At 45.0% G+C, this 26,451-nt stretch overlaps 1 protein-coding gene and 1 pseudogene across 1 annotated transcript in view; one reads left to right on the top strand and one right to left on the bottom strand.

Moving 5' to 3' along the window:
• Positions 1-26,451, bottom strand: part of TDRD12 (tudor domain containing 12) — a 64,164-nt gene that overhangs the window by 12,696 nt on the left and 25,017 nt on the right. Inside the window, exons 11-23 of the mRNA XM_069458113.1 lie at positions 22,690-22,770; positions 16,428-16,488; positions 15,810-15,917; positions 12,505-12,690; positions 10,832-10,988; positions 10,136-10,263; positions 8,543-8,734; positions 8,191-8,319; positions 7,250-7,367; positions 6,494-6,633; positions 6,146-6,366; positions 3,583-3,682; positions 311-498 (exon numbers count right to left, since the gene is read on the bottom strand). Coding sequence (XP_069314214.1) covers positions 311-498; positions 3,583-3,682; positions 6,146-6,366; positions 6,494-6,633; positions 7,250-7,367; positions 8,191-8,319; positions 8,543-8,734; positions 10,136-10,263; positions 10,832-10,988; positions 12,505-12,690; positions 15,810-15,917; positions 16,428-16,488; positions 22,690-22,770 — 1,809 coding nt within the window. The remainder of the gene's footprint in view (positions 1-310; positions 499-3,582; positions 3,683-6,145; positions 6,367-6,493; positions 6,634-7,249; positions 7,368-8,190; positions 8,320-8,542; positions 8,735-10,135; positions 10,264-10,831; positions 10,989-12,504; positions 12,691-15,809; positions 15,918-16,427; positions 16,489-22,689; positions 22,771-26,451) is intronic.
• LOC138374872 (large ribosomal subunit protein eL15-like) lies at positions 14,022-15,175 on the top strand (annotated as a pseudogene).

The raw sequence follows: 26,451 nt of genomic DNA, 5'->3' as shown, positions 1-26,451 counted from the left end.
AATGATGCCCATTTTATAGGAACTTGGCAAGAACTGAGTTAAAGATGTATATATATGTATGTATGTGTCACACACAGTGACGGCTCAATACATGTCTGCAGTGACACTGTCACTGTACCCTGCTCAGGAGTCTGGGGTGCAGCTTCAGGTGCAGAACTGCCAGGCACGGGAGGACCCCCACCCTCCGGGAGGCAGCCAGGCTGACGCACGCATATTCAGTCCAGTGCGCAGAGGTGAAAGTAGGAATTCCATACCATTTAAAGTTACCTCATGCTTCACAACTTTAGAGATGAATTAAACAGATATTCACCTGTGAAAAAGGGTGTTTTCTGCTAATCCATACAATCCAAATTTCTCCACCTTCTCAACAGTCGTTTCATTACTGGAATCTTTAAAATATTCACTCATTTCAGCACTAAGAGTTGCATAAAGATCCACATGTTTATCAATTATACGACCAAAGTAATTTGTTGCATTCGAAATATAAAAAGGTATTACCTGAAACATAGATAGTAAACATATCCAGAAAACAAACAATCTAAGCCAAAGATATGCACACTCCCTGAACCTGCAGAAATCAGCACCTAACTTAAGGACCCCACGTGTATAACCAAGAATTTAAAAATAAACTAGAAAACTGGGCAAAAACCAAAACAAAGCAAAACAAATACCTTACCATATTCCAAATAATTATAGCTTCACTTTAAATCTAATGGACAATTTCTTTTGCAAATTTCATTATTTTAAAACTTCATTATTAGATAGCAGTGTTACTTTCTTTACTTTTATAAAAATCTACACTTTTATAAAATTTTTTCTTAAAATAACACTGCTGTCTCTTTAGCTTCTTCTGATCTTTTTTCATGTAACAAGCAGCATTTTATTAAGAGCCTACTGTATACCGCTAACCACCAGAGAGGCAGAGATGAAAGCAACCCAGGAGTAGACAGATATGCCACAGCTCGTGTGTGGTCAGGAAGGCAAGCCCTCGCAGGCCGGGGTGCGCAGGGCTCTCTGTGTGCGAGGGGGACGGCAGCGTGCAGGGAGCAGAAACGATCTGCGTGGGACAGGGAGCCCTGGCTGCCCCGAGCAGGTGCCAAGAGTGCCGAGCAGTCACCTAGGAGAGGGAGTCGAGGCCCGTGCTGACGAGAGCCGCATGGAGCCCGTGTCTGTGCCTGTGCAGGAAGAGACAGAGGGAAGCAAAAGAGCATCGGACAGACCCAGGACAGAGGCCTCCAAAGAGGCAATGGGTGTTCACTGAAAACGCACCGGCCAACGTGACAAGAGCAGCTGAATTGGAGGGTGTCCTCTGCTCCCACAGTGGGTGAAGCCAGAGCCCCAATGAGACCTCCAAACTGTCCCACCAGGGGCAAGAGGGATGAAGGAAGATAAGGGCCAGGAAGAGTGGGGAGGGCAACAGAGCTCAGACATGTGACACTATGTCACCCTGTTTTTTTTATTTAAGAGTATTACGGGGGTACAAATGTTTCTGGTTACACGGATCGCTTTTGCAATGCTCAGCTCAGTGTTAAAAGTGTGCCCACCACCCAGATAGTGTTCATTGTATCCGTTACCTATTTATTTTTTACACAACACATAAACAACAGAAATGGGAACCCTGTGAAATGAGAGAAGTTACCCTGACCCATATCTCCTCTAAAATTTTAAGGAAAACAAATTTTATCTAAAAATAAGCAATAGCAAAAGTATCGACGTAAAATCCTATTTAAGTCATAACAAAGTAACAAACAACAGGATATATAACATATAAACTAAGCAGAGAATAAGGAGTAGAGAACAGTCCCTACAGACATGAAAGCCATTAGCAAGATGATCCACAGAATAGCTCAAAACTGTAACCTTCACTTTCAAAACAAGTGGCTTTCAGCTTGTTAATTAAGAAAATGATATGTGCATAAAAGAATAACATAAATCAAAATTAGAAAAACTTAGAAATGTGGTGACAGAACTTGGGAAAGAATTAGAAATTAAAGAAAAAAATTATTTCAATAATGAAAACTGTAGTGGGGTGAGTGGCAGTTCCCACAAAGGACAGGTCTGCGTTCTAATTCCCAGGGTCACTGCGACTGTGAGCTCCTGCGCAGGAAGGGTCTTTGCAGATGTGACTCAGCATCCCCAGACGGGGCGGGGCCTCCGCCCTACAGCAAGTGTCCTTCACAAGGGACAGAGAGGAGGAGAAAGCGCCCTGAAGACGCAGGCAGGACTCAGACTGATGCGCCGAGAGCTAGGACCACCACGGAATCCCTGGAGCCCACGCAAGCTGGGAGAGGCCAGGCCCGGGCCGTGCTCTAGACCACGCTCTAGAGCTTGCAGGGAGCATGGCCTGCTGACACTGGTTTCCCACTCTGGCCTCCAGAACCACGAGGGGACAAATTTGCGTTAAATTTCTAAATCACCAACTGTGGTGACGGTTACAATAGCCCTCGGAAACTAACCACAGAATGTGCCTTAAGGGAAAGAGGTGAAAAGGAGAAAAATTTTACACTCAAAAAGAAATGAAGACAACAATAAAAAGGATTTGAAAGAAAATAAACTCTTTTTTTATTTTTTTTAATATATATATATATTTTTTTTTGAGACAGAGTCTTGCTCTGTTGCCCAGGCTAGAGTGCCATGGCATCAGCCTAGCTCACAGCAACCTCAAACTCCTGGGCTCCAGTGATCCTCCTGCCTCAGCCTCCCGAGTAGCTGGGACTACAGGCATGCACCACCATACCTGGCTAATTTTTTCTATTTTTAGTAGAGACGGCGGTCTCGCTCTTGCTCAGGCTGGTCTCGAACTCCTGAGCTCAAACAATCCGCCCACCTCGGCCTCCCAGAGTGCTAGGGTTACAGAAAATAAACTCTTAACTCGGCAATTCTATCTGTACCTTAGAATCTTCCTCAAAGGAATAATCATGGACGTCTTGAAAAGATTCACGTAATCATGGCATCGTGTTTTTTGTTTTTTTTTGAGACAGAGTCTCGCTCTGCTGCCCAGGCTAGAGTGCCATGGTGTCCGCCTAGCTCACAGCAACCTCAAACTCCTGGGCTCAAGCATTCCTTCTGTCTCAGCCTCCTGAGTAGCTGGGACTACAGGCATGCGCCACCATGCCCAGCTAATTTTTTTCTATATATATTTTTAGCTGTCCAGATCATTTCTTTCTATTTTTAGTAGAGACAGGGTCTCACTCTTGCTCAGGCTGGTCTCGAACTCCTGACCTCAAGCGATCCTCCTGCCTCGGCCTCCCAGAGTGCTAGGATTACAGGCGTGAGCCACCGCACCCGGCCACGGCATTATTTTTAATAGCCCCCAAATGGAAACAATTTTCTTTGAAAACACAACTAAAGAAAACCCCTAAATTGTCATCCATTTACCCAATTTGATCTTGGTTTTATAAATAAACTGGGGCCCTGAAATAAGGCACCTTGCAAGGCACCTATCGTCAGGTTGACAGCGGCACGTTAATACCAACCGCTAGAGTCATAATTATGTTCTGCTAAGATGCTGCTGCTTAAAAATAACATGTTCATTCAAATGACCATTAATCGTTGGACAAAAGGATTTTTGACAGAACTTACTTTAATGTATCCAAACATTGGTAGAGTTTGGGTGGATAATTTCCTTGGCATGTCCATGTCTGGATTAATATGATGTCGGTCAGGACAGATTCTTTTGTCTCTGGGGAAAAAAAATAAAATAAACCTAGATTTTAAAACCAGAAAAAAAAATTGTTAACATAGATTTTTAAGCATTCATCAGAAAATTAATCTGCAAATTAAATAAGAGAACTTTTATTCCAAGTACCCTAAAAGTTAAGTAACCATATTAAATACTTCAGACGACACTAACAATACATAAGTAAGTAGAATAGGGTTCTAAAATTCAATCAACACTAAATAAACTTAGAGTTACTTCATTATGTCTCTTGACAGTCTTAAATGTATTATGCAAATGAACCAAATATACTTCCAGAATCGACAGCCTGAATCAGAAACACCATAACCCACAGTAAAGGACAATCAACCTCTACACCAGAAGGCATTCCTTAACTATAATGCTGTTTCCAAACCACAAAACAGTTGAAGTTGCAGTTTTAAAAGTCAATATTCTATTTAAAGGCATAAAGAGAAATGCTAACAACATGTTTAATGTACTATAATTCAAAAACGTTCATGTCAACAGTTATCTTTAAATTAAATTCAATCCAGTAGGTACGTATCAGACTCCTACGCCCCAGCCATCCATGTATCCAGTAGTGGCGTCAAGTCTGGGGCAGGAGAGGGACCCTTGTGACTGTCAAGCTAGTCATGCTCTCCTAATTTAAAAAAAAAAATTTTAAAGTTATTTTTTATTTTTTAGCAATGGGGTCTTGCTATGTTGCCCAGGCTGGCTTTGAACTCCTGAGCTCAAGTTGATTCTCCCACCTCAGCCTCCCAAGTAGTTGGGACTACAGGCGTGTGTCACCATACTGGACCGTGCTCTGCAAATTGACATATAGAACCAACGGAGTCCCTATCAAAATTCCAGCAGGGTTTTGGAAGAAAGTGGCAGGCCTATTCCAAACCTGGTACAAGGACAGACAAACAGACCGATGGAGAGAGCAGAGTCCAGGAATGAACCACATACACCATCACCCGGTTCATGTCAAAGGCAGTAATTCAGGCAGACAGTATGACGACTAAAACATGATGCTGGAGGCAAGTGATTCCCCACGTGGCAAAGCAAGCCTTGCTCCATATCCCACACTAAACACATAAATTAATTCAGTGTGGACTGTAGGTCTAAATGTGAAAGCTAAAACTATAAAGCTTCTAGAAGAAAATACAGGAGAATGTCTTCATGACCTTAAGTTAGGCCAACATTTCTTATATAAGGACACAAATAACCATAAAATACTTTATCAAAATTAAAAATGTCTGTTCATCAAAAGACTAATGGAAGAGTGAAAAGGCAAGCCACAGATGGAGAAGATATTCTCAATGCACGTAACAGACAAAGCACTTCTACCTAGAATACATACATTACTACCACGAACCAATAAGAAAAAGATAAACACCCCTATTTTTCTTTCTCTTTCTGAGACAGAGTCTTGCTTTGTTATCCAGCCTGGAGTGCAGTGGCACGATCATGGCTCACTTCAACCTCAAACTCCTGGGCCCAAGCGATTCTCCCGCCTCGGCTTCCCAGAGTGCTAGTACAGCCATGAGCCACCGAGCCCGGCCCACCCAGCTAATTTTTAAAAATGTTTTGCAGAGACAGACCTGGCTATGTTACCTAGGCTGGTCTTGAACTCCTGAGCTCAAGCAATCCTCCAACCTTGGCCTCTCAAAGTGCTGGAATTACAGGTGTGAGCCACTGCGCCCGGCATTACCCCCATTTTTAAAATGGGCCAAAGACCTGAACAGGCACTTCACAAAAAGAACATGGCCAAATGTCCCACAAGCATATGAAAAGATACTCAGCCTCATTAGCCATTAGGGAAATGTGAATCAGAACCACAGCGGTTACACCCTCACAAATACTAAGTGTTGGGGATGACACGGAACAACTCAAACTCCCTCATACAGTACTGACCGGATGGATCATAAGATGCTCAACCACTTTGGAAGAGTCAAACATATACCTACCCCACGACCTAGCAGTTCCACTCCTGAGAACATACCCAAGAGAAATGGGTGCGTATTTCCACAAAAAGACACACACAAGAGCGTTCACAGCAGCTTCACACACAGTAGCCCCAAACTGGAAACAGCCCACAGGCCCATCCCCAGGAGAATGGAAACACACTGTGATATATTCATACAATGGAACATGGAGTCGCAAAATAAATAAAATACGGGTACACACACCATAGATGAGCGTCACAGATGCCAGTCTGAGAGAAGCCAGACACGGGAGAGTACATACTACGACTCCATTTACGTGGAGTTCGAAACCGAGCAGCTTTCAAGAGGGTGGTTCCTTCCGCGAGAGGCTGTCGGTAAGAGCGCGGGGTGGTGGGGGCATGTCTGGGGTGCTCTCTCAGAGCCGACTGGTAGTTCACACGGGTACGTAGCAATTCATCAAGCTGTATACTTATCATCTGTGCTCTTTACCACACGTTATTCCCTAATTTTTTTAAAAAAAGGGACACTGGCTTACTTGCAAAATCCAAAAGCCTTAAGATATGGACAGAGAGGCCTTGTGGCTTTCTTATCTTCTTTGGCTTCCAGAACCCCCGCGGTGAACTCATACAGCTCAGTCGGGACTTTGGCATCTGCTCGCTCCAAGTAGCGCAGGATGCCGACTGCATGGCTGGCGTTTCTCTCCGTCAGCAGCAGGACAGATTTGGTTTTTTTATCTCCCTGTTCTGCAGGAGAACCCTTAAAACCAGAAGTGAATAGAGGAAGTGGATCATCCATGCTAGTCTAAATGAGGAAACTGTATGGACTCTGAATTTATCATTATGCAGAAAATGCCAGTGGAATATAGATGATAAATTAATCAAACCTGTTCAGTTAAACTCAGAAAATGATCTGACATGCAATACAGGCGTCCACCAAAAATTTTTGGAGAGGAGGGGAAGCTGAAGTGGATCACACACGTGGCATCGGTGATGGCCAAGAGCGGTATGCAGTCGTCAGTCAGGGCTGGAAGAGAGCAGTCCCACAGTGTCACGTGAGCTGGGTTTGCCGCACTCACTTTGGTGAGCAGTTCCAGCAGCCACACAGCAGTACGTTTCTATACTGAATTTTACTTTTTAGATGCAAAGAAACCTCTCACATTTTTCCAAAAATGCCACGGCCCAGTGTTTAAATTCCAGAGAAAGGTGGTCTCCCTTGTAGCTTGAAAAATGCTTCTTCCTATTATAAATCCAGACTAACCATATATTTTTCACTTATTTTTATATGTTTTGACTGTTACATTTTTAATATTACATGTAGCAATCACGTATGACCATGTTTCACATAGGCATACGAATATGTATTCCTACACATACGTGACAGTGGTCCTCAAGCGAGAGCTCCAGGAAGACTGTCTAGACTAAGGGTTGCTACCTGCTGACGTGGGAGCCTGGGCGCACTACGTTCACCTTAACACCAAATCTCAGTGGAACTTAATTTTCATTTTAAAATTAATATGACTAATAAATTCTCGGTAAATCTGGAAATGAGAAACCTGTAGGTGACACATACAAGTGAACTGAAGACATGATCCCTAGGAGCTCAGCCTTCACTAAGTGCAAGTAGAAATTAAAACACTTACCTAATACAATGTGAGAGCCAGAACTTAATTTCTTCTTCCACTGTTCTAAAACACTTTTTAAGTTAAAAACCATTTCTTTATGCATTTTCAAGCAAAATATTGAACTGCTTTCTACTACCTAAAGATGAAACCAAAGAGGCCAGTTCACAGTCAGGAACATAAGCTCGAAGCCAACTGTTCTATCAACAATTATCAATATTAACCACTTTAAATGACCTGTGAGAGCATCACCTCTCTGATCTGGTAGTTCTTGAGAATGAGATGATTGTAAAAAATAAATATACTTCCAAAATTCTGCAGTTTGTATCTAAAAACCTGCTCAAGTAAAACAACATTTTGCTAAGACGATTTTCCTTCCTAAGTAACACATACATATTGAATATGTACATATGTGCATAAACACATAGGTCAGATATACGGTACTATTGTTGACAAGGGCTTTTTAACTATACCTTCCAGCTCGCTATTGCGGAAAGGTGGATGCACTACTGTTTCTTTTATTTTGTATTTTACAAAATATGCGTCTACATTTTAGCATAAACATATACAAAATTAGATGAAACTGAATAAATCTTTAGCCAATTTATCTGGCTTTGCTGACCACATGATTATGTCTTTTACTGTTATTTCCTTAATATTCACAAACAGAGGAAACAGAAGATATTGGCATTTCTGTATGAATCGGTCCTTTTAATGCTCTGCCTGGACAAAACTGGCCCTCCCTGCTCCCCCTGGGGGGCGCGGCTCCCCTGGAAAGGCTGGTCCCACGGGCCCCCAGTGCTTGCTCAGCAGACCCCACATCCTCTTCTGACTGACGTTAAACTCATAAAACTGTATTTCCCTGCCACGTGTTCAACTACTCTAGCAATCCTCTGATGACTGGAGATTCCACCATAGTTTAAACAAACAGTGAGAACATTTTTATACGTGGGCAGGCTCACCTTAGACACCGTTTCTGTTTCGCCTACAGAGCAGGTGAAGATCAAGGTCTTTTGGGACTGACTTGGAGTGAAATCAAGAGCTTGGAGTAAAGTAGAGGTTTTTTCACATTCTAGGCAAAGGTGCACAACCTGGTAATGAAATACAGAAGCAATGATTTTTAAAATGTTCAAGGTGCTCCAGTTTCACTTTTCATAGATGAATTATGATTTTAATAGAAAAGAATGTGTAGGGAATCAATATAAATTTAAATATACAATTACAAATTTGTGCCTGAAATCAAAGCTATAACTGTTTAATATTAAGCCATGAAATAAAAGTTACTTGCTGTGTTCATTCCCCCGCGCCCAGTACCTGCTGGACGCTGCCGTACAGAGCAGCCTCTTCCATGGCTGTGATCACAATGTAGGGGTCGTCCATGAACTCTCTGATTAAATGCTCTATGTGTTTGCTCCAGTGAACTCCAACTGCCACGATCTGATGTGGTGCAGATTCCCTTTCTTCAACGTCAATATTTTTTTTAAAGTTATCTAATATAGCAAACATCTAAAAAATTAGTATAATTAATTTTATCTGTATTTCAAAAGAGAATAAGAATTAGTGCGACAGAACATAAACTGTAAGAGATTGTGTATTTTCTGTTTTTATTCTCTAAAAATAAAAGTAAAAGAAAAAACTAAAAAGGAGACAATGTTAAGTTTAAAGCCAATAAACATCCTATAAACTCCACCATAAATGAAATTAAAGGGCAAGCAACATCTCAGTAAATATGTGTAACACAACAAGGGATTAACATGGTTGCATAGAAATTTCTAAAAGCTGATCAGAAAAAGATGATCCCACCAACAGAAAATAAGGAAATGAACAAGCAACTCATACAAGGATGGATACAAATGAGCAATATGAATTGTTCAACTTGACAAGCAATAGAGGAACCACAAATTAAGCTAATGAGACCCCACTGCTGATCAATTAGACTACAGGAGAGAGCCAGGCGGAAGCTGCTGCCAGGCGTGCAGGGGGCGGGGCACGCGGGCCAGGCGTGCAGGGGGCGGGGCACGCGGGCGTGCTGCTGACGGGCTGTGAACCGGTCTGTGTTTCCAGAAAGGCCACTGCACAGTGCAGGGTACCCGGACAGGATTCTGCAGATAAGAACCTGAGACTTTAGAGGAGCTCAGGAACCACGCACAGCCCCACACAGTCAGCAAGTAGCAAAGCTGGGACTTGAACCTAGGGCCACCATCACTCCCAAACGAATGCTCCTGGTCGTCACGTTACACGGCTTCCAACAAATGCCTTCCAACAACTCATGCTCTTTGATCCGCTAATTCCCTCCCTAGGAATTTATCTTAAGGGAAACAGGTTCTTTAGCCACACACATACACAAATTATGCTAAATATCCAAAAACCAAGACGGTTTTCAAATGACTCGTGCTACACCCACACAATCAACACCACCGGCCAGCAGCCATCGTGCTGTGGAGCAGGGGCAGGAGCGAGTCACAGAGCAGCGCACAGGACGCTCTGGGCAAGGCTACGCGCATCGACACACACAGGGATGTTTAGAAAAGGAAGGAAACACTCGAAAATAGGAACAGTGATACCTCTGAGAGAACGACTATGGGTGGTGGGTTTTCTCAAGTGCTCCTCTCTATTTCTCAATTTTTTAAAACTGAAAACTATCATAATCGGAATAATATTAATTAAATGTTTCAGAAAATCTCCCTGGGAAAGAATTTTTGCTCTTTAGAAAGAACTTTAACGTTGGGCAAGAAATTTCAGATAAACATTTTCTCTATTTAATTATAGAAATCTAAGGGAAAATTAGTATTTTTAGAATAACCAGTCTGTTTCCCAACTGGACACCTCCTGACCCTGCAGAGCGCGTCAGACCTTAATTACACGTGTTCTGAAGAGCAGTGACGCCCCAGTGGACGCTGTACTCACCTGCTCCTTAGCTTCCACGAATAGCACTTCCACCTCGTCCAAAATCAGGTGACAGAGTCGGAGAAACAACAGGCTCTGATAGGTGAGCAGTCTCAGGAGGCTGTGCGGTGTTGTAATGATCACATCACCTACATTTTAAACGAAAAAAACAAACATTTTAGATTTTCCACAGGTTTTTCTAACATTCCCTTTGCTAGGACTCCACGCACTTCCCAGAAGTGTCCTCTAATTGAAGAGGAAGCTGCTCCCCACTTTGCTAGGACTCCACACACTTCCCAGAAGTGTCCTCTGACAGAAGAGGAAGCTGCTCCCCACTCAGGCGAGTGGGCAAGGCTCCTACCAGGACAACCTGTGCGACCTGACCAACCGCCCGGGCTCCACCAGGCTCTGCGCTCAGGAAAGGCGGGGGGCTGTGGGGGTTTCAGTCAATGCCGAGTGCCCAGCGCCCGACAACAGTACGTGTTCAGTAAATGGTTGGTAAATGAATGAAATCGCAAAGCTTTTCCAGTGAAACAGACGCAGGTCGAGATCAAACCTTCACACTTGGAACCCGTCAGTAAGAGACGCACGAGGTCTGGACCAGTGACCCTCAGCGGCATCAACACGCAGCCACGGCACCTGTGGACCCCAGGCCCGCCTGGGCAGGGTCCACTGTCTCCTGCAGGAAAAACCAGACACCTCGGAAAGGATGCTTACACCCCCGCGGAAGCTTCATATTTTTGGCTTCGTCTTTGTGGAGTCCGATGGTTAATGACACAGGATGAAGAGGCCTGGAGAACATGGTGTAGTCTTCCAACAATTCAGATATAAACTGGGCCTTTTTCCATCCGGGGCACACGATGACTGCAAGAGGCTGCAAAGACAGACAAATTCAAAAACTTCTGGAAAATAGTTAGGAATTAAACATGCTACGTGTGAAACATCCAGAACATCTCCCTATATAGAATAAGCATACTTTTTTCCCATCATCATCATCATCATCATCGAGGTCAGAAAAGTTAAAATATAGTTTCATTAAAATATCTCTAGGCCGGGCGCGGTGGCTCACGCCTGTAATCCTAGCACTCTGGGAGGCCGAGGCGGGTGGATCGCTCAAGGTCAGGAGTTCGAGACCAGCCTGAGTGAGACCCCGTCTCTACTAAAAATAGAAAGACATTATATGGACACCTAAAAAAATCTATATAGAAAAAATTAGCCGGGCATAGTGGCGCATGCCTGTAGTCCCAGCTACTCGGGAGGCTGAGGCAGTAGGATCGCTTGAGCCCAGGAGTTTGAGGTTGCTGTGAGCTAAGCTGACGCCACGGCACTCACTCTAGCCTGGGCAACAAAGTGAGACTCTGTCTCAACAAAAAAAAAAAAAAAAAAAAAAAAAATATATCTAGACACACTGAATCAGATTTTCCTAGGGTATTAACTCTCTTAGTCCTTAAAGTACTCTTATGGGGTAGGGCCCATTATTACTTCATTTCACAGATGAGGAGTCTGAGGCACAGAGAGGTGAAGTCAGATGCCCAAGGCTGCACAGCGAATACATGGTAGCAACAGGATTTGAATCCAGGCATCTGGCTCCAGATCCCCTGATCCTAAGCATCATGTCTGGTGAATGCAAATTTCTAAAGGGAAATCATTAAACTGCATGGTATAATTAGAAAAATAAACTAGTATCTTTTCTAACTGCAACTCTAAATATGTTTTCTCACTATTTTTTACCATGTGATGAGTGGCAGAACCAGCTGCAGTGCGTCCTTTGAGCCAGTGCCTGAGATGGACGTTTCATGTCCACCAGTCACCTCACAGCCAGCACCCAGCAAAGCAGACGTCGCTACCCACCACCACAGATCCTCACCCCCATTTCTCTCCTTGCCATCATCTCTCGGCCCTTTCCAGATTCTTACCCATGATGAAAGTTAAGGAGGATTGTAAAACAGTGTCGGGTGTTATGGAATAATTCAAAGAACATGGGATAAGGCAGCAGAAACTGAAATTCTAATCCCACTTCTACTGCTTGCCAGCTATTAAGAATTCATCCCAGTAACTTTCCCTGAGCTTAACTTTCTCATCTACAAAATAGTGACAACAGTACACAGCCTGATCATCTCACCTGGCTGCCGAGACACTTAGATAAATTGAGGTCAGTGAAATCATTCAAAAGCTAAACATTCATCTCCAAAAGCTGCAGCCCGCAGCCCACAGCTGGGGCTCCAGGTGAGCATCGCTGTTCGGGAATCGGCAGCGGGGAGGGGAGACCTTCCTCACAGGACGGTTTCTGTCCCGGCAGTTTGAAAACCAAATTGGGTAGCGTCAGGTATACAAATTAAAATTAAATATTTAACCCATTTTGTTCAGAAACAAAACCGTCTTCAACTCACTCCGTTTCTACTCGGGAGGGACTTGTAGCAGCCCCCTGTCTGCAGAATGGTGAGTACCGGCGGAAGGTACAGCAAAGGGTCGTTTCCACAGTGGGAGATGACAACCACGTCACAGCCCCGTGCTATGGGAGGCCAGGAGTAAGACTCGGTGTGGCTGGGTCCCGGAAATTTCTTTCTCTGAAGAGCCTATAAAACACCAACAACCGAAAGCCATGATAAAGTGGAGAAAACTAACAAAATCCCCGTCTCGCTGCTCACTTTACTCCAACCACCACTACATGTTGCCTCATCTGGTATTTTCCAAGACCTCACTTGGTAAGTTCCCTGAATCTTTAACAACACACCAAACTCCTCTTAAAAGACTCTCGCTTCTGTGGGCCCCAAATTAAAAGTATCCAATAGGTCGTCCATGATCAGGCACTAAAAGCTCAGTGGAATAAGCTTGTGGTTTTTTCTCCTTATTCTCCTAATAATCTGCCAGTTTATCAGCTCCGCTTGCAAAGCTTTTTAGAAACATGCTTTTATTTGCTTATTTTTCGATGTAACTGTCACTTAGGCCCAAATGTTCCAACAGAGCTTTCCAGACACACAGACACCACCTTCCAAAAGGCTGGGTTTGGCAGCACTGCCGCCTGCAGGTCCTCCTCCCGATTCCCGAAGCCCAGTGCTCCCTGTACCTGGGATCCAGCTGTTCTCCTGGGACTGTCCCTGCCATCACCCTTTTGTCTGCAACCCACACGGTTTACTTCTCTGTTTTGGTGGAGAACATATTTCAATAGCTTCTTGACAAAGGGCACACAGAATAAATTTTTTGAGATGTTACATGTCTGAAAATATCTTCATTCTATCCTGACACTTTATTGATAATTTGAGTTTGGACCTCTAGGTTGGAACTAACTTTTCTGTTGTTGCTGTTGAGATAGAGTCTCACTCTGTTGCCCTGGCTAGAGTGCAGTGGTGTCATCATAGCTCACTGCAACCTCAAACTCCTGGGCTCAAGCGATTCTCCTGCCTCAGCCTCCCGAGTAGCTAGGACTACAGGCACATGCCACTACGCCTGGCTAATTTTTTTATTTTTAGTAGAGACGGGGTCTTGCTCTGGCTCATGCTGGTCTTGAACTCCTGGGCTCAAGTGATCCTCCTGCCTCAGCCTCCCAGAGTGCTAGGATTACAGGTGTGAGACACCATGCCCTGGTGGAAATAACTTCTCATCAAAATTTTGTAGTCAATGCTCCTCTGGTGCACTGTGGAGAAGTCTGAAGCCATTCTGATTCCTAGTCCTGTGTGTACGACCAGTTTCTTCTTTCTAGAAGCTTTCACGGTCTCTGAATCCCTCAAGTTTAGATGCTTCACAACAATGAATCTAATATCTTTGTTCATCGGTTGTGCTGGGCCTGTGTAGTAGGTAGACTCTATTAATCTGGAGATTCATGTCCACTAGGTCCAGAAACTATTGCAGCATTAACCCTCAAGAGTTTTTTCCTTTCCGTCTGGCGGCAGCCATCAGGTGAGCCAAGATGTGTGCACACAACGACATCCAGGAGCTATGGAGGAAGAAGCGGTCTGATGTAATTGCGCTTTCTTCTGAGGGTCCGCTGCTGGCAATACTGCCAGCTCTCTGCGCCCCACAGGGCTCCCCGCCCCACCCGACCGGATAAAGTGCACAGACTGGGATACAAGGTCAAGCCAGGTTATGTCATATATAGGATTCGTGTGCACCACGGTGGCCGCAAACGCCCAGTTCCCAAGGGTGCAACCCACGGCAAACCTGTCCATCGTGGTGTTAAGCAGCTGAAGTTGGCGCGAAGCCTTCAGCCTGTCGAGGAGCGAGCTGGACGCCACTGCGGGGCTCTAAGAGTCCTGAGTTCTTAGCAGGTGGGCGAACATTCCACCTACACATTTTTTGAGGTTTTCCTCACTGATTCGTTCCACAAAGCTATCAGAAGGAATCCAGACAGCCGGTGGATCACAGAACCAGCCCACAAGCACAGGGAGGTGCCGGCCGACACCCGCAGGCCGCGAGAGCCTGGGGAAGGGCCGTGAGCTCCGCCGCCTGTCATGGTTCTCGCCGCGCAGCTTGGAGGCGGCACAGCACTCTCCAGCTCCACCGTTACTGCCAATGTGAGTAACGTTTGTAAAATTCATGCCTAATACATGATCTAGGATGGTCAAAAAAAAAAAAAAAGAATTTTCTGCCGTCTCCTTTCATTCTTTCTAGAAATCCCATTTTCAGATACTGAACCTCAAACCAATTTCCATCTCTTTGCCTTTTTTTCCACATTCTAATAGTTAGTTTCTATTTTATATCTCAAACCTACTAGTGATTTTTTAAAATTTCTGTATTTTAAATTTCTAAGAACCCTTTTTATTTTGACTATTCGTGTTTTATAGCCTCCTGTTATTGTTAAATGGATGCAATATCTTCTCTGAGAATGTGCATTTTCTAGCATTTTCTCCTACTCCCTGCATTGTCTGCTTCCTTCAGAGTTCTGGTTTTTTTCTTCCCCCCCAAGGTGAAGGCTTTCCTCAAATGTCCATGCTCCCTGGTGTCTGCTCGTACTGAACAGGGAGACACAAAACCCGACTAGAGGCTCTGCTGGCACGGCCAATCTCGTCATCCTGCGACTGTCACTTCACTGTAGGAAGACAGAGCAGCGAGCAGCACTTGTAGGGGAGAGTTCCAAATAGCATCATCTAAAGGTCACGGCCATTTGGTTTCTCCAAAAGGAGCCTCCAAGCTCCTTCCCGTGAAAAACCCAAACGGGCTGCGGGTGCCCAGGAAACGGAGGGAGCTCCCTGCCCCCGCTGCCCGCTCTTCACCGCTGCCGGCCACGCTGCGCCGCCCCTTCCGTCCTCTAACGGCCTGGGGAAATCCCTCGTCCACCGGAGACCTCTCTTTCATTCCACTCATCCTCACAGTTTTATCTTTTTAAACTTTTTTTAAGTCAGGAAGGTAGTAGATACACATGTACGATCAATGCACCAAATGAAACCACAGGTCTATAAAGCAATTTTGAAAGGTATATTACAATTGCCCAGGTACCTTGTTGCCCCTTTTAAGCTCCTTTCCAGAGGCACATCTGAAAACTTATTTCAGAAGAGGATTTATGGTTATACAACGGCTTCTCCACTTACAAGAAGTTCATCTGGACTTAAGAATGAGAAATCAGTAACAAAAGCTTAAAAGAGAATTTCAAAGGCAAAGAAATTACTCAACACAACCTTAGAAATGCTTGTTAAAAAATCCTTCTGTGTTAGAAAAGGTTGGTATTTCTCCCTGAGTCTGGTTTTAAGAGCACTCTCACCTTTTTCAAGTCTGCTGAGAGGGGCGCCGTGTCGACGGTCAGGCAGGGCTCCACCGTGTTTCGGAGCAGCACGACGGGGGCCTGCACGCCCGACTTCAGCTTCTGCAGCTGAGTGAGTGAATACGTAACGCAGACAATGAGGCATTAGCAGCACAGAACATCAAGAACTTCATGAAAATCAAAAAATACAGATTTCAACGTAAAACCCTGGGTAAATATGCTTATTAAAGAAAACAACAAAACTACCAAAATGAAAGGAATATCTATCAATATTACTTGAATAAAAAAGAGCAATTTCTGTGAAGCAGTCCACTAGATGATAATTTCTAAAAGGATGTCTCTAGGTAAAGTCCCCCATCTAAGAGATTTCTTTTCTAATCTCAAGACTGGAGGGCGGAAGGAGAAGAATTTTTTGTTGTGTTTTGTTTTAAGAGATGGAGTCTTGTTCTTTCACCCAGACTGCAGCCTCGAACTCCTAGGCTCAAGCAATCCTCCCACCTCAGCCTCCCTAGTAGCTGGGACTACAGGCACACATCCCTATGCTCAACTAAGAAAGGAGAAGAATTTAAAGAATAAACTCTTTTCTCTCTTTTTTCATGTTTTTGGGGCTTGTGATACCTGCTGCAGATCAGAGATTCCATCAGCTCTCAAAGGATCAGGATTTAAAAACTGCAGTAATCTGTAAAATAGTTAAAAACAATCTGAAGAAAAAAGTGTTTGCATTTCCTCAATTGAGCTATTTTTTAATTCTTCCTTGACAGAGGTAAAATGGACTAAATATCCAAGGCACGGTGGTACGATGACTGCTCGTTCCATTCCGCTGGGTCACATTGAGACACAAGGGCCGTGGTGCCTCTCCCCCGGGCCAGGCCTGGACCTGTGCGGTGCCAACCCCGGCATCCAGGCCCCTCTGAGCGCGTCTGAGACGGGCCCGGCCAAGCTCAGGAGCTACTGCTCTACTTCACTGTCTTTATTTTATGGATAAGAAAACGAGACCAGACAGGACTTGTCCACTACCACCCGTGCTAACTGAGAGGAGAAAACCTGAAATTGCTTCCTCTACCCAGCCCCAACCGCAGTGTGGGCAAGGACAGTGACAGCAGCAAAGTCCACACACCACACCGGTGGTGGGGACGTCGGGGTAGAGAGGGAGGATCAAATACGCACATCCAATTGCGTGCCTCCCTAAAACCCCATTCCTGTATGCGGGTTTTTGAATGGAAAGGCCACAAGACCCAAATGTCATTGACCAGTGAGCGGGTAAGTGCAATGTGCTCTGTCCAGGCCAGGGCGTACTGTTCAGCCATGCACAGGAACGGAGTCCTCACCTGCGCTGCAGCAGAGATGAATTGTGAGGACATTACACTAAGTGCACAAAGCCCGTCACAAAGGACCACACACTCATATGACTATTTATACATAGTATCCCAAATAGGCAAATCCATAGAGACAAAGTAGATCAGAGGCAGATGAGGAGAGGGGAAATGGAGAGTGGCTGCTAACAGATACGAATTTGGGGAGGGGGGAGCGTTGAAATTGTTTGGAAATGAGCAACGGTGATGGCTGCAAACTCTGCGAATATACTAAAAACCACTGAATTGTACACTTTAAAAGGGTAAACTTTATGGTCTATGAATGAGATCTCCATAAAGCTATTTTTTTAAAAGCCGCAATGAAGGCGAGAACCACAGAGTAGACAATATTCCAAAACAAAATTTCAGAAGCTAGAAAACAGATGGTAGTCACGGACTCTACAGACCCAAGACAGCTGGATGTGACCCAGCCATGGGAGGCCCAACTCTAATCTTCAGCACACTCAGGAATTAGGGCCAGGCTCCTCTGGCTGTGGCAGGGTAGCAGGAAGCTAAAACACAGGGGGCAAGCTCTGGGTCGTCTTGCACTCCTCAATGCCAGACAGCTACCCAGGCCCATCCCAGGACGGCCAGGGGTGATTCTCCAGAGAGGCTAAAACAAAACTCTCGGGATGGGGGCACTGGAGACACGGTTGAGAATGGAGGCACCGTACTGAAAAGAGAAGATACTAAATAACGAGACCCCAGCCAGCCTTTGCCACTCAGCACCGAGGACAACAGGAGCCTTCCCTGGGAAATCTGACAGCCCTAAGAGAAAAGACCAGAGAGACTGACTGTGAAGTTCCCCCACCACACCATGAGCAGCTCACTCCACAGGGAGACCCACAGTCAACAAGCCTCTGTACACTCAGAGACCCCGGGTGGCTCACACAGGCCCCGAAGTTAAAATGTGAGCAGACAGTCAAGGACCACAAGTCATCTGAGGAAGGCCTCTAACTTACAGAGACAAAAAGTAAAAGCAGAGTAATGCAAATTGCAAGAAACAGTGTAGGGAGAAAAAAAACTTGCTCCCAAATTATTAGTATCCTTAGAAAAATGAGAGAAAGCATCACATACATGAAACAAGGATAGGACAATATAAGAAAAAGACAACAAAAGGAAAACCCCTGCAAATTAAAAATGTGACATTAGAAATAAAAAACTCTGTAAGAGGACAAAGTTGTGAAAATATTCCAAAAGGTAAAGCTTGTGCTTTATTATTTTACAGAGATAAAAAATAGAAGAAAAAAAATTTTTTAAAAAATTGCACAGGCCGGGCGCGGTGGCTCATGCCTGTAATCCTAGCACTCTGGGAGGCCGAGGTGGGCGGATTGTTTGAGCTCAGGAGTTCGAGACCAGCCTGAGCAAGAGCGAGACCCCATCTCTACTAAAAAATAGAAAGAAATTATATGGACAGCTAAAAATATATATAGATAAAATTAGCCGGGCATGGTGGTGCATGCCTGTAGTCCCAGCTACTCGGGAGGCTGAGACAGGAGGATCCCTTGAGCCGAGGAGTTTGAGGTTGCTGTGAGCTAGGCTGACGCCACGGCACTCACTCTAGCCTGGGCAACAAAGTGAGACTCTGTCTCAAAAAAAAAAAAATTACACAAGCAGTCTAAGAGGTCCATCATCTGAGTCACAGTAGATCTTGAAAGAAGACATACAACATGCAGCAGAGGACAGCAATGAGAAAGCCAAGAGTTCTTCCCAGAAACGAGGGACACGGGTCACAGACTGAAGGGTCCACCAAGTGCCAACCACAACAACGGAACCCACGAAGGCACAGCGTCGTGAAATAAATCTCCAAACACTGGGAATGAAGGGAAGATCCTCTAGGTATCCGAGAGAGAGAAAAGAGTCGTATGTAGAGAATAAGGAATCAGAATGGAGTGGAATTCTCAACGACAACACTAGAAACTAGAAAAAGTAGAAATGCCTTCAAATTCCATAACGGAACCACTGATCAGTGTGAAGACAGTCTAAAAGCATTTAGGCAAAGTCTCTAAAAATTTTGTGTCTCGTGTTTCCCTTCCCAGGAAGCTACTGGAGGACGTTCTCCACCAACACAAGGGAGTAAGCCAGGTAAGAGGAAGAATATCCAGAAAAGAGGGGATTGAATTCAAGAAAGTTACAGGATGTTGGTGATGAGGAGCACAGGACGATGCATCAGACATGGACCAAAGCAGGATGGGAGGCTCTGAAGAGGTGTCTAAGGACATGTGAGTGAGAACACTGAGTTTAACTGAGTTTAGACAACAGAGGAGAAGGTCTGGAGATTAACCAGTAGAGATGTATAGAAAACTAAGAAAAGAAAGAACAACAGAAGATAACTGTTACCTTCAGGTAAACCAGAAAGCCAGGCGAGAACAGACAAGTAACCGTGTGCTATCACTGCCTGGCTCGACAGCTCGAGAGCACGTATCTGCTCCAAGCCCTCGTACACCGAACGCCCACCTCACCAGGATCGCGATGCAGGGGGTAGCATCATGGGAGGAACAAAAGCGAGGGTGTGATTTCAAGAGGGCAGGGGGGTGGTACAACAGGGGCGAGCCCTCACTGCCCACCATGTGTGCTGGCAGCGGGCTCTGGTCAGGAAGGACAGCTCCCAACACCAGGATTCAACAGCCTGTGTGAAGGGTGTTTCACTTTAGGCTTTAAGAAGCACTGCTGTTCAAATTCTGATATCGAAGCAATATTATAAAGAATACGGGAAATTTCTATCTTAACTAAATGGATGGTACAAAGCAGGCACATGTTAAAACGCTTAAAGGAAGACAAATGAAACATAAAGAATGTATATTATAGGCGGTACGAGGGTGCAGGAAAGATGGAAAGGCACAGCATTGCCAAGAAAGCTAAAGGGTTACAGCACACATCACAGATGACAAATGAGTGGCAAGCAGGCCGCCACCCCATTCTCCTATACCCAGGACTCTTTTTTTATTTTTTTTAAGAGACAGGGTCTTACTCTGTCACCCAGCCTGGAGGGCAGTAGTGTGATCATAGCTCACTGTAACCTTGAACTCCTGGGCTCAGGCAATCCTCCCGCCTAGGCCTCCCAGAGTGCTGGGATTACAGGCATGAGCCACCACACCTGGCATAGGACATCTTAATCAATCATAAAAGTACTCTCCCTAGCACTTCTGGCTGTTGTGTCAAAATTCTCCGTGAAATAACGCTGCATGGGCCTGGGCAGCACAGTGAGACTCCACCTCCACAACAAACAAACGAGCCAGGCGTGGTGGCGCACACCTGTAGTCCCAGCTACTCGGGAGGCTGAAGTGGGAGGCTCCCTTGAGCACAAGAGTTTGGAGCTGCAGGGAGCTACGATCGTGCTACTGCACTGCAGCCTGGGTGACAGAGCAAGACTCTGTCTAAAAATAAATAAATCAATCATGCTCAGGGAGTCACTACCAACCAAGCAGAGTTGAGTTTCACCTGCAACCCCCAGCATATACCCCAGGGCAGCTGATGAAGTTGGCGACAGGTTGAAATTATATCTCAGACCCAATCTAAGCTGCCTAGTCATCTCCAGAAGCTCTAAGTGAACAGAGCAGTTTCTCTTGGATACCCAAAATCACTAAAGAGAAATCTGCCATTTGGGCCCTTGAACTCTGCGTGTGGACCCTGGTGCTCTCTCTACCACCCAAGGATCCAGGATTCCAAAGGAGAAGGTAGTGTGAGATCCTGGCATGGGTAAGACCCCATCTGGGGTGACCTCCTACTCGACTTACTGTAATTTCAGGGTTTCCAAATGTGTCATGCGAAAGAACAGGTCTAAGGAAAAAGAAACAGAACTGCTTGCTAGAATTTATAAACTTAAGCAATGTTATTGATGCAAGAAGCAGGCAAGAAAAGCAAACGACAGGCTTCAAACAGAGGAGATTAAGGAGGATTTCTGGCAATATGCCACGGTCACCGTATCCCCTTTTCTAACGTTGCTATTGCTATTCTCATCACACATTAAGTTACAGGGATGTGCCACCTGCAGACCCAGGACTGAGCACCCTTGAGGAAAGGTGCCTTCACTACTCTGACCAGAGATGGCGGGCACACGGTTCTCCAGACTTTGGACACAGCACAGGCAACCCAGGACCATTTGCTCTGGTCAAGGAGAAGGATCACATGATCACCAGCTCATCTTCATGTTTCTAAGAAAACCATTGCCTTCCTTCTCCTTTGCTCTTTAATCTTCAGCCACTTCAAGGTTCCCCGGAACCCACAGCAGACTGATGCAGTTTAACCAGTGGGTTCTAAGTAAAGAGCATTTAGCAGAACAGGAGATGAGACAGAACTCTCTGATACAAAAACAAAAGGGAATAGAATATTTCAGCATTAATTTACCAGCTTATAATTTAAAATAATAAAAGAAAGAAATGAGTTGCATGAATACTGCAAGGCCTTCTGTTCCAAAGGAAACAACCACTGGAACAGGAAAGCCTTCAGGTATTGGGGTGGTGGCCTGCCCGGGGAGGAGAGCGTCAGTCAGGTGAACTGATGCCCATCCCCAGCTCTGGGGCTCCGAGGCAGCCCTTGGTACCTTGGCCCTGGAATACTGTGAGATGCTCCTAAGGGGTAAGCCATCATCATGGCCTTGGGGAAGCTGAGCAGCCCTGCCGCACAGCTGCACAGTCAACGACTCCCTTGGACTCCGGGCCAATCACTGGATACAATGTGACCTACCCACCTCCCAACTGTCTTAAGCTCTTCGTTGCTCTCGTGGTTCCAGAGTAGCCACAGTTACTTGGAATATGAAAACAGGCTAGTATGGTAAAAAGTATCATAAAAATTGGTTTGAAAATATTTTATAGATTACACAAGTATAAAATGAAGTTATTACTCTGTTGTTAATAGTTTCTGTAGCAGGTGGTGGACTTATTTAACATCAGAAAAATGGGAAGAAACCAAACACCAATCCATAGAAAATCAACAGCCCAAAAGATCAACTGTATCTTAATTCTTTTTTTCTTTTTTTGAGACAGAGTCTTACTCCATTGCCTGGGCTAGAGTCCAGGGGCGTCATCATAGCTCACAGCAACCTCAAATGCCTGGGCCCAAGCGATCCTCCTGCCTCAGCCTCCCAAGTAGTTGGGACTAAAGGTGCGACCACCACACTCCACTAATTTTTCTTTTTTGTAGAGATGGGGTATCGCTCTTGCTCAGACCGGTCTTAAACTCCTGACCTCAAATGATCCTCCTGCCTTGGCCTCCCAAAGTGCTAGGATTACAGGTGTGAGCCACTGCACCTGTCCCTCTAATTCATTCTGTAAAATTCACCATGAGAATCAGGAAGAAGTAGCAGAAAATGACTACTGACAGTGGAACAAAGCTTCAAACAGAAAAATCTACCCCAGTGAATGGAAAAGAAAAAACTTACTTTAAAGCCTACAGGAGACTTACTGTGTGTATATCTTTTGATTGGAATACAGGTTTGAAATTAATAATAAAATATGTAAATTTGTCTTGCTTATAATTTTATTATAATTATTTAAATAAACAATTCAGGCCAAGAAAAAAATTCTTACTTCACGCAACCATTCTTCTCATCGCAGTCTTTCTTCTCCACCAATCTAAGTGGCTTCTCGTTTGGCTTCTGACTCAAAGAACTAGAAATTGAAAAACATTCATTAAAACTTGTAAATTCATTTATCCCAAGCATGAAAATATCTTTATTTTCTAGGAGAAAATTTAAGAAGTACCACTGAGGAATTAGTTCATCTACATAAGGACACTTCTGGGAGAATGATGCTTAGCCCTTTAGGTATGAAAATCACTTTGGAAACTTCTGGCGCTGGCCAAGGTGAAACCAGCACACCACAGCCTGCCTTTCCTATTTATCACAGCCAGAAACCTTGGATAAGGCACAAAACAACAGGAAGAGAAGTAAGCACTTGAAAAACCAACAGAATCACAGAGCATTTCCTGGGTTTTTTCTATTTCCTGGTGTTGACCTGCAGGTGAACTGCGTGGCAAACGCACACATCAGAAACGCCAAGAGAGCGCCAGGTGCAGTGGCGCACACCTGTGGGCCCGGTGACCTGGGAGGCTGAGGGAGGAGAGAATCGCTTGGGCCCAGGGGTTGGAGGGTGCAGTGAGCTATGATCACCCACTGCACTCCAGCCTGGGCAACAGAGCAAGACCCCATCTCTAGAAACAGACAAACAAAAAGCTCTGCAAGAGACCTCCCTGTAAGGCTGGTGGCAGGCACCCCTCCCCTCCCTAATGGTAAAAAGAAAAAGCCCACGAGACCTGCCGAGAACAATGCCTGCTAGGCCCAGCTGAGTTAAAAGAATAACCACACTTAATGGTTACCATGATAAGGGTCTCTGCTCCTGGAGTCCCTCACAGTTCCTGGAGTCCACCCATACCAACAGCCCCTCCTATTTCTCCACACCTGCCCTAAAACTGCAACAGAAAATTCCTTGCTCTCCCCGCCATAAATCTTTCTGCCAAAGAAACCCCCACCCCCAGCCCTAAAAAACATATATAAACCCACTCAGACTTCTGGGCGGTGTGACTTCTCAGGTCTCTCCCCCCCGGGACCTGGGACCTCGCCCGGGTCCCTCTCTTGGGACTCGTTACCCCCACCTGGGAGTGCTCCAATAAAGCCTCTTTATTCATCCCTTTCAACTCTGCTCGTCTTTCTTTCTCTGGTGCCGGCCAATCCAAAAAACCTTACACTCCCCTCTTTCAAGCCAGAGAGCTGGGGAGACGCACCATTTACGCCAGACAGTGCAGGGAACCCCACTAATTTTCTTTCCTTCGTCTTTTTCCCTCCTGGCCCTGCCTCGAGGGCAGCTCCATCTGGGAGCTGCACACAGCAAAGGCAACAGCATATGGTCACCTAAAAGCCCAAGAGAAAAACCTGTCCCTGCAGCCAGAGGAACTGGGAAATGGGAACCCTGTGGTCCACAGGCTGCGTGCGGGAATCTCCATCTTCCTTCCTCCCTTTATTTCTATCTCTGTTTTGTTCCCAAAGTGGCCCAATCCCACGTTACTGCACAGCAACTTCTCCAGGAGAAACTGTCTATTATTATCTGGCCAGAAGAACAGGGAGAAGGAACACCCAGAAACTCATGCATGTGAGGGAAATTCTGAAGAGAGAGAGATGGGGAGGGGGTTCCCCTATTTCTTCTTATGACCCAGCACAAGCCCCAGCCTCACTCCAAGTTAAGAATATGCAGAACAGACCCAAAGCAGCACACCAACGGCTTGGGAATTGGGCTAACACTGCAACCATCAACCACGGACAGCAAAACAGAATTTCAGGTCTGAACCCAATGGAATTGTCAACCTCTTGCCGAGACAGATGACAATAACAAAAATCAACATTCTCTAGGAGATTTTAGCAAAAACCTGAGTCTCACAACATAATATTGAAAAGTCCAGACTAAACTCCTACAACCCAAAGTTACTCACGTACCTAGAACCGGGAAAATCAGATGGACTGTCGGGGAAAAGACAATAGATGGCACCCCTAAGGGAACTCGCAGGGGGAATTACCAAACACTTTCATGCAGCTGTTGTAACCATGCAGCATAAGACAAGAAAAGGGGCCGGGCACAGTGGTTCACACCTGTAATCCCAGCAATTTGGGAGGCCAAGGCAGAAGGATCACCTGGGCCCAGGAATTCGAGGCCAGAGTGAACTATGATCAGGCCACTGCACCCCAGCCTGGGCGAGAGTGAGACTCTGTCTCAAAAAAAAAAAAAAAGAAAGAAAGAAAAAAGAAAAGAAAAGGGAGTACTCTTGAATGGAAAAAATGAAAGTTTTCAGCAAAGAAATGTAAACTATTAAAACATCAAATGAAAATTTTAGAAATGAAAAACATAACATACCAGGCCGGGCGTGGTGGCTCACACCTGTAATCCTAGCACTCTGGGAGGCCAAGATGGGAGGATGGCTCGAGGTCAGGAGTTCGAGACCAGCCTGAGCAAGAGCAAGACCCCGTCTCTACTAAAAATAGAAAGAAATTATCTGGCCAACTAAAATATATATAGAAAAAATTCGCCGGGCATGGTGGCACATGCCTGTAGTCCCAGCTACTCGGGAGGCTGAGGCAGAAAGATTGCTTGAGCCCAGGAGTTTGAGGTTGCTGTGAGCTAGGCTGACGCCACAGCACTCACTCTAGCCCAGGCAACAAAGCGAGACTCTGTCTCAAAACAAAAAACAAAAAACAAAAAAACACCATAACGTACCAAATAAAATATCCACCAGATGGGCTCGATAGCAGAACGGAGATAGCAGAAGAGTCACCTGACTGACAGATTAGCAGGATTATTAATCTGAAGAATAGCAAGAAAAAAGGTTGATAAAAATGAAAAGAGCCTCAGGGACCTTGGGGACAATATCAAAATGCCTGATATTTGTTTCATCAGAGTCTCAAAAGGTGAGGAAAGAGACTGGTGCAGTGAAAATACACGTAGAAATAGTGGCTAAATACGTCCCGAATTTAACGAAAGACAGAAAGCTGCAAACGAAGCACATTAATGAAGCTCAGGCATCAGACATACGACAGACGTCACACCAAGGCATATTAAACTGCTCAAACCAGAGAGGAAGAGAAGAAAGAAAAAGATGAGAGGACGTTATGCGTTAGGAACAACGCAAGCAAGACGACCGTGGGGCAAATCTTCCACACACAGAGAAAAGCACTGTCAACCTGGAATTCAATACCTAGCAAAACAATTCTTTCAAAAATGAAGCTGAAAGACATTTTCAAATAAATTATTTTGTAAAAGCTAAAAAAGTTGGTCAGCAGCAGACTCACGACATGAGAAATATTAAAGGAAGCCCCTCGGGTGGAAGGAAAGGGGTATCAGATTGAAATACGGATCTACACAAAAAGTGAAAAGCACCAGTGTAACCACACAGGCAAATATACAGATTTTTTTTGCTTACATCTCTCTAAAATATAATGGACTGTTCAAATGAATGTGATAATAGATTCTAGCATTATAAAATATATAAAATGTATGACAACGATACCATAAAGTCCAGAAGTAGAAAAATGAAAAGTATACTATTTTGAGTTCTTGTACTGTATACAAACGGGTACCATACAACATCCTTTCTGTGGTTTCATTAATGTCACCGACATGTATATTAAAGAGGACAAGGTCAAAGCCTTTGATACTCAACTCCGGGAAGACAGCAAAGCATTCTCTGCTCTCCACCCACTTGTAACCAATCGCCCCATCCTGCCATCGGGCCCACGCCAGCCACTCTGCCCTTCGAGACCAGGGCGGGCCAGCCTTCGCTGCACCTGCCTCACATGACCAGCTCTG

The sequence above is a fragment of the Eulemur rufifrons genome, chromosome 24, assembly GCF_041146395.1.
Source record: "Eulemur rufifrons isolate Redbay chromosome 24, OSU_ERuf_1, whole genome shotgun sequence".
Taxonomy (NCBI): Eukaryota; Metazoa; Chordata; class Mammalia; order Primates; family Lemuridae; genus Eulemur; species Eulemur rufifrons.
Note: the sequence above shows the minus strand (reverse complement) of the source record. Positions and strands in the feature narration are given on the sequence as shown.